The 7,514-nt window shown below is 66.1% G+C and overlaps 2 protein-coding genes across 3 annotated transcripts; one reads left to right on the top strand and one right to left on the bottom strand.

Moving 5' to 3' along the window:
- Positions 1–579: 579 nt before the first annotated feature.
- Positions 580–2,341, bottom strand: C8G (complement C8 gamma chain). Its single transcript, XM_081152321.1, has 7 exons — positions 1,974–2,341; positions 1,735–1,871; positions 1,539–1,609; positions 1,334–1,441; positions 948–1,049; positions 817–855; positions 580–727 (listed from the first exon to the last, which is right to left on the bottom strand). Exons 1-7 carry the CDS (start codon positions 2,109–2,111, stop codon positions 714–716), a joined length of 609 nt encoding a protein of 202 aa, XP_081008447.1. The 5' UTR covers positions 2,112–2,341; the 3' UTR covers positions 580–713.
- A 395-nt stretch (positions 2,342–2,736) lies between these two features.
- Positions 2,737–7,191, top strand: FBXW5 (F-box and WD repeat domain containing 5). 2 transcript variants are annotated; one of them, XM_081152319.1, is made up of 9 exons: positions 2,737–2,870; positions 3,789–4,004; positions 4,319–4,476; positions 4,794–4,968; positions 5,112–5,260; positions 5,341–5,764; positions 5,932–6,079; positions 6,154–6,366; positions 6,436–7,191. In XM_081152319.1, exons 2-9 carry the CDS (start codon positions 3,812–3,814, stop codon positions 6,668–6,670), a joined length of 1,695 nt encoding a protein of 564 aa, XP_081008445.1. In that variant the 5' UTR covers positions 2,737–2,870; positions 3,789–3,811; the 3' UTR covers positions 6,671–7,191. The 2 variants fall into 2 exon arrangements, with proteins under 2 accessions (XP_081008445.1, XP_081008446.1); XM_081152320.1 differs by lacking the exon at positions 2,737–2,870 and adding an exon at positions 3,123–3,293.
- Positions 7,192–7,514: the final 323 nt, after the last annotated feature.

Raw genomic sequence — 7,514 nt, 5'->3', positions numbered from 1 at the left:
CTGTTGGGCATGGGGTGGGCATGTGGGGGGCACAGCATCTCCTAAATCAGCAAAGCTGTTGAAATCCCCAATGTTTGCCCACAAATGGGGAAGGCTCTCCCGGTGGGGGGTCAGGAAGAGGCTGGAGCTGAGCCCAGATCCTGGCCCACAGGAGCCCACTTAGACCCTGGCCCAGGCTGAGGGCCACAGCCCCCTCCCCTCCTCCAGCCCCTAGACTGCTGTCCGGGCTCCTGGGACCCCCTGGCCTGCTTTCTCCGCCTGGGCTACAGACCCACCAATCTCTGTGCCCCGTGCCCACACGACCTCACTTGCAGGGCCCCGGCTGCCTGGTGCAAGGAGTGGACTCAGCCCCAGGCCAGTCCTGAGTCCTGCCTGGCCATTAGGGCAGCCCCGCCTCCTGCCCTCCTAAGAGGGATGCCAGCTCACCTAGACCTGGGCCCTACGTCCAGGAACCATTACCACCCAGCCTCCCTGGGAGGGTTCCTGACCCACCTGGGGAGCCGCCCCACGTGCCCATGAGATGGCCTGAGGTGACCAGGTGCATAGAGGCCCCGGGCCAGCATGGAAAAGGAGTCGGGCTAAGAAGGATGACATTTAATGGGGGTAGTGCCCCAGGGTCCTGGGGGTGACGGGCAGCTTCAGGGGGCAGGTGGGGTGCAGGCCTCAGTGAAGGATCTTCCCTGCCTCTCATCATTGAGGGGCCACGTCCCACCTCACCTCCTGATTTCTGCAGCACAGAGAAGATGCTCAGCCCACGACGCCCCCTCCAGCGCCAGCCCCCAGTGCACTGCCCAGTTGAGCCCGCCGCCCGCTCACCATCCAGGATGTGGAACTGGTCTGCATCCTCACAGAAACCTGGGGGCGGGGGTCAGGCAGGGGTCAGTGTGGCAGGGGCGAGGCCCGTGGGGAGGGTGGAGAGGCCACATGGGGCCACGGGGGTCACTCACCGTATTTGGGGAAATACAAGATGTGGTCCTCAGTCAGGCCGGCTCTCTGGACACTCTGCTCAAACTTACTTACGGCCAAGTCGTTCACAGGGAGTGAGCGGGCTGTGGGACACAGGGCTCCTGGGGTGCTGAGCACCCACTGGGGTGGGCAGGGCGCTCTGGGGACAGGGTCACATGCCCAGCCATGTCTGACCCCTACTCCTCTTGCCCCCTCCCTGTCTCACACCTGGGCCTATCTGTAGGGGGAGCCTCCCCGGACCCCCAATCATCAGGATGCCTTGAGGGACGGAGGGAGGGAGAGGAGGGTCTGTGTGTCCATCTGGGCTCGCCCAGCTCCCCAGGTGGGGCCAAGTGTGCACAGAGCCAGGGCTCCCTCATGGACGCACCGTACAGCTTCACCGACAACCGCCGCCCCTGCTCCAGGTACAGGATGGCGAAGTTTTGGTAATCCGTCTCCCCAACGGCCACCTGCACCTCCCCCTTTGCACCTCGAGCTGGGCACAGACGGGAAGAAATGGGCAGAGCCAGAGCCCGGCCAGTAACATCAGCCCCACCACCGGCCCCACATCCCCTCCTGCTGTCTTGCCTCACCTCGGAGCAGGAAGCGGCCCGGGACCTCTGTGTCTCCATAGAGCTGCCGTACCTGCCAGCAGATACCGTCCCTGTGGGAGTGGGAGTGTGTGAAGGCACAGCAGGCTCAGGGACCCACCTGGGCAGCCCATGCTGGACAGCAGTCCAGGCCACAGCTGGGGTGGATCAGGGCTGGGGTGTCCATGCTGGGACTCACAGCTTTTGGAAGGTGTTGACAACCATGGCTGTGCCCTGGGGAGCCACCTTCAGTGCGGTGGCCTGAGCCTGGTGGCCCTGCTCCTGCAGGAAGGGACAGGAGGAGGCCACGGCTACGAGGAACCAAGACCCTGCAAACTGGAGGCAGGCTGTGTGAGGGCATGAGGGGATGGGGCTGCCCAGGCCTGACTCCTACCAAGCTGAGCAAGCTGCTGCCTCCCCCACCTCAGCCAGCTCTACCTGCAAGGAGTCAAAGTCGGCCTTGGGCTGGATGGTGCTGATGAGCGACGGGCGCTTGGGGGGTTTCCGAGCCCTCAGACCCAGGAAGCCAGCAGCCAGGAGGAGAGTCAAGAGGAGTGCAGTCCTGGGAGACAGCATGGTGGGGGAGTGAGTGACAGGACTGAGTAAAACCAAGGGCAGGATAGCCACGTTCTGGGTCAGAGTCCACTGTCCAGTGACACCCAGGAGCCTTGCCCAGGAAGTCCATGCCTGTTCTCCCCAAACTCCAGCCCAGGGCGAGCCCCCCGCCCCCCCAGCCTCCTCATGAACTTGGCCTGTCCCTGGACATCTGACCTCAACCCTGCACTTCCTGGCAGGGTCCTGGCGCCATGCCCTATGTACAAAGTCTGAGTTGACTTCTGGCTATTTGTCCAGAAGCCTCCACCTGATTTCCACGGTGGCCAGTGCTCAGCCCTTTGTACATTTATCTCCATTAAACCGCCAATAGCGAAGAACACGGGGCTCCTGAAGCCAATCGCTCAGGGACCGACAACGGAGAGCGCCAGAGTCGGGGGGGGGGGGGGGGGGTCTCGAACCCACGACCCAAGAGTCTGGCCCGCAGCCCCGCCTACGGCCGTCGATCCTCCCGGCCGCCAGGGGCGCTCTTCCGGGCTTGCCCGAGCGCGCAGGCGGACAAAGCGCAACCAGCCGCAGGGCCGAGGCGCAGGCGCAGGCGCAGGCGCAGGCGGCGGGGCGCGCGGCCCTCCGTAGCCATCGATGCCTCGGGGCTCGACGCGTCGGCCTGGCGGGCTCCATCATAGAGACGCGGCGGCCGGAGCGGCGAAGAGCGGAAGCGGGTCCGCGGGCCCAGGCCGGGCGTCGGGGCGGGGGCAGCGCAGCCGGGCGGAGGCGGCCGCGGTGAGTGCGCCCGGCCCCGGGGAGCGACGTCACCCGGCCCCGGGGACCGTCCTTACCCGGCCCCAGCCCCGGCTCCAGGGCCCGGGGGGCGTCGGAACCAGCCCCCGACCTCCAGGCCCTGGCTCCCGGCCCCCGCCGCGCCCTCGGCCAATGAATGAGTCGTCGCGGCCCCGCCCCCGGCAGCCCCTCGGCTGGAAGGAGGGAGGGGGCGCCGGTTGGTCTCCGCCCCCGCCCCGCCCCCCGCTCCGCCGTCGAGGCCGCGCCACCCGCACATCGCGGGCCCCCCAGGCCGCAGGGCAGCGACCGCAGGCCGGCTGGTGGCGCGGGGGCGGGCGGGCTGCCCCAAGCCTCCCGTGGGAAGGGAGTCCCTGTGCCGCGCCGACGGCTCCGAAGCCTCAGGGCCGCAAGGTCACGGTGACGGGGGTGCGCGGGCCCCTTCCTTCCTCGGTCTCGGAGCGGTCGCCGGCCTGGCACCCAGATGTCTCCCTGGGCCCACGTCCGGAGTGGTCAGAGGGTCCCGCCCAAAAGCCTGAAACCTTTTGGGGTGAGGGCGGGTCTGGGCCCCCCCCCCAGGCTCCACTTCAGGCTGGACCAGGCCTGGAGGTGTTGAGGTGCCTGTTGCTTGCTCAAAAGCTGCCTGTTCCAGGGAATCTGGGACTTGCTGGGCATCCCACAGGAGTGTGTGGCGGAGGAGCATGGCCTTCCAGGGAGGCTTGGTGATGCTTTTGGAATTTTGGCCAACTGTCCCTCTGCACAACATCAGTCCCATGAAACTCCCAGTGGGACAGCTGGTGGGGCTGAGGAACGACCCCAGGGTTGCCTCAGCTCAGCCCCAGGGCCCTGCACCTCTCCCCGGTTTGGGGGCCAGTATCCTCCCTGGTCCGACTGGTGGCTAAGGGGGTCCTGCCTGGGTTTCAGGGCCGCCTGGGCAGAATGTCACGATGGACGAGGGGGGCATGCCCCTGCTCCCTGACTGCCTAGTCTACCAGATCTTCCTGAGCTTGGGCCCTGCAGACGTGTTGGCCGCTGGGCTGGTATGCCGCCAGTGGCAGGCTGTGTCCCGAGATGAGTTCCTGTGGAGGGAGCAGTTCTACCGCTACTACCAGGTGGCCCGTGATGTGCCCCGACACCCAGGTCAGCACCTGCTTGTGGCCTTGCAGCCCCCCAGGATGGCTGGGTGGGAGGCAAGGCCGTCCCATGGCCACCATCTGAATCCACAGATGGGCACCTGCTACCCAGGTCCTCACACCAAAGGGGCACAGCCAGGTCATGCCTGAGAGTGCAGGGCCTGGCAGGGAGGCCAACGGTAGGCAGGGCCACACCGAGGTAGGGGGTGCAAGGGCACCCCTAGCTAAGACCTGAGTGGTGACGAGTGAGCTCCAGGGGCAGGGCTGGTTCCCACACTGTCAAGGCCCCAGCAGTGACCCACCCTGCCATGCACCTTGCAGCAGCCACATCCTGGTATGAGGAGTTCCGGCGGCTCTATGACACAGTGCCCTGCGTGGAGGTGCAGACGCTCAGGGAGCACACTGACCAGGTCCTGCACCTCAGCTTCTCCCATTCGGGCTACCAGTTTGCTTCCTGCTCCAAGGACTGCACTGTGAAGGTGAGAGTGGCTCTGGGAGCTGGGACCATGGCCAGGCCAGAGGTGAGAGATGCCCAGTCTGCCACATCTCCATGGAGAGGGCCAGGTGTGTGTGGGGGGAATTGGGGAGGCCAAAACTGCCAACAGAAAGGAGAGGGTTCTGCTCGAAACCTGCTGCTCCAGAGCCAGGTCCCCATCCCTGTGTACCCACGCCTCTCAGGTGGGCCGACGGCCAGGAGCAAGGAGCAACCCCCCCCACACACCTGCTTGGGCCAGTTGGCCAGAGCTTGCAGCATGGGTTTCAGATGCCCACTGACACTCCCCTTGCCCCCTCGCAGATCTGGAACAACGACCTGACCATCTCGCTGCTACACAGCGCAGACATGCGGCCCTACAACTGGAGCTACACCCAGTTCTCCCAGTTCAACCAGGACGACTCACTGCTGCTGGCCTCGGGGGTGTTCTTGGGGCCCCACAACTCCTCCTCTGGCGAGATCGCGGTCATCAGCCTAGGTGAGAGTGGGCCTGGGCCGGCTGGCCCTCCGCCCCTCCCCAACTGGCCCCTTCCTACACCCTGCCTCTCCCAGCTTCTTCCCAGTGCCCCGGCCCCGCCCCCTCCCGTAGCCCATCCTCTGCCCAGCCCCCGCTCCCCACAGACAACTTCGCGCTGCTGTCCCGTGTCCGCAACAAGCCCTACGACGTGTTCGGCTGCTGGCTTACCGAGACCAGCCTGATCTCAGGGAACCTGCACCGCATTGGAGACATCACCTCCTGCTCGGTGCTCTGGCTCAACAACGCCTTCCAGGTGCGGCGGGTGGCTTCGAGGTGGTGATGCCCCCTCCCCGGACTGGCCTGTCACCCACCGTCTGCGCTCCGTCCCCCCAGGATGTTGAGTCCGAGAACGTCAATGTGGTGAAGCGGCTCTTTAAGATCCAGAACCTCAACGCCAGCACCATCCGCACAGTGATGGTGGCCGACTGCGGTCGCTTTGACAGCCCCGACCTCCTGCTGGACACCAGTGCGCCCCCTGGCCGTGTCTTTGACCTTGGCAGCGACGATATTGACGAGGATGAGGGTGAGGGGGCTGGCCAGGCCCCCCTGCGCACCGAGAAGGGCTTGCGGCGCCTCCTGGACGGGCTGCTGGACGCGCGGGCACCGCCGCCGCTGGCGGAGCGCACGCTGGAGACCAAGGTGGCGGAGCTGCTGGCCCAGGGCCGCACCAAGCCCCCTGAGCGCAGCGCGGCCAGCGCCCAGAACAAGCTCCTCATCTTCACCACGGGCTGCCTCACCTACTCACCGCACCAGATCGGTAACTACAGGCAGGGCCGGTCCGCAGTCCCCAGAGCCCTGGGCACCGTCGCTTCATGTCCACGCTGGGGTCCAGCCTGATTCCACCCCCAGAGCACAGGGTCCGTGGGGGCCGAGGGTCCATGGCCGTCTGGGAGTGCTGAGGTCCCTCACCTGGCCCTTCCGCAGGCATCAAGCAGATCCTGCCGCACCAGATGACCACAGCCGGGCCCGTGCTGGGAGAGGGGCGGGGCTCCGACGCCTTCTTCGATGCGCTGGACCACGTGATTGACGTGCACGGACACATCATCGGCATGGGGCTGTCCCCCGACAATAGGTGCGCGCACGGTGCGGGGGTGGGGTTGTCTGCGGGCCGTGCGCACACGAGCCAGCAGCGTGCCCCTCGCCCAGGTACCTGTACGTGAACAGCCGCGCCTGGCCCAGCGGCTCAGTGGTGGCGGACCCCATGCAGCCGCCGCCCATCGCGGAGGAAATCGACCTGCTGGTGTTCGACCTGAAGACCATGCGGGAGGTGAAGCGGGCCCTGCGCGCGCACCGGGCCTACACGCCCAACGACGAGTGCTTCTTCATCTTCCTGGACGTGAGCCGGGACTTCGTGGCCAGGTAAGGGTGCCCGGCGGGCGGGCAGGGCCCTGCGTCGCACGCAGGGGCTCATCCCAGGCCGTCCCGCAGTGGGGCCGAGGACCGGCACGGCTACATCTGGGACCGCCACTACAACATCTGCCTGGCCAAGCTGCGGCATCAGGACGTGGTCAACTCGGTGGTCTTCAGCCCCCAGGAGCAGGAACTTCTGCTGACCGCCAGCGACGACGCCACCATCAAAGCCTGGCGCTCGCCCCGCACCACGCGCATCCACCAGGCTCCGCGCCCACGCCCCTTCTCCTGGTTTGTCAGCCAGAGGCGCTGAAGGGCGCGGCCAAGAGGAGCACCCTGCGGTCCTCTGGCTGCTGGGACCCACTGAGGACCCATGGAGGCTGTGGCCCTTTCCCACGGCTGAGCTGCTGCCCAGATCGCGTGGGGGGCAGAGGCGCTCACAGCAGTAATGCCTTAGGAAGGGGGTCGGGCAGGGGCTGCAGGGATTGGAGGGCCTGACTCCCACCACACTCGCGCACACCGCCTCCCACAGCCATGACACTTAGCACTGGGGCACCTGGGGCGGCCTCCTGGCTGGCTTGGAGTGCACAGGACACAGAGCCCCCTCTTCACCCACCCTTTCCCTGGGCCTGGGCCCTGGGCGGTCAGCACGACAGTACCCCTCAGCTGGGCCTGTGGGGCCCAGGGTGGCGTTCCTGGTCCGACCTTGCCCTGGGAGCCCTGGGCTCCCCCTCTGGTCAGTGATGCGGGTCAGTCTGTCATGGGCCCGGGTGAACTGCATGTCACTAGTCACCTGTTCAGGACCTGAATAAACAGTTGGCAACAGCAAACCGCATCCAGTGTCTGTGCCAACACAGATCAAAACCCTCAGCAACACCCTAACATGAGCCAGCAGCCTGAGATGAAGAGTGGGTGCTGCTGGAGGGGTGCAAGGCAGGCTGGGTTCCAGAGGTGCAGCTGCACTCGCCCAGCATGTCGATGTGCAGGGTAACCGTTCACAGAGCACCTGGTTGGGATGAAGACTCAGCCAACCAGGATGGGAGGGAACCTGCTCAGCCTGAAGAAGGGCATGGAGCAGAAGACCTGCAGGTAAGATCAGACTTGGGGAACCAGGCAGAGCCCGCCCTCTACCCTGTCACTCTCACTGCAGAGCAAGG

This window comes from Miniopterus schreibersii, assembly GCF_964146895.1.
Source record: "Miniopterus schreibersii genome assembly, chromosome: 11".
Lineage (NCBI taxonomy): Eukaryota > Metazoa > Chordata > Mammalia > Chiroptera > Miniopteridae > Miniopterus > Miniopterus schreibersii.
This window is presented reverse-complemented; position numbering and strand designations above follow the sequence as displayed.

Bases quoted from the DNA above. Each gene is read 5' to 3' on its own strand.
- C8G (XM_081152321.1), bottom strand. From the start codon at position 2,111: ATGCTGTCTCCCAGGACTGCACTCCTCTTGACTCTCCTCCTGGCTGCT. The intron at 1,442-1,538 runs GTGAGGCAAGAC...GTCTGTGCCCAG, and splicing joins GGGCCGCTTCCTGCTCCGAG to CTCGAGGTGCAAAGGGGGAG. The intron at 856-947 runs GTGAGTGACCCC...CCCCGCCCCCAG, and splicing joins CTTGTATTTCCCCAAATACG to GTTTCTGTGAGGATGCAGAC.
- FBXW5 (XM_081152319.1), top strand. From the start codon at position 3,812: ATGGACGAGGGGGGCATGCCCCTGCTCCCTGACTGCCTAGTCTACCAG. The intron at 5,261-5,340 runs GTGCGGCGGGTG...CCGTCCCCCCAG, and splicing joins GGCTCAACAACGCCTTCCAG to GATGTTGAGTCCGAGAACGT. The intron at 6,367-6,435 runs GTAAGGGTGCCC...GCCGTCCCGCAG, and splicing joins AGCCGGGACTTCGTGGCCAG to TGGGGCCGAGGACCGGCACG.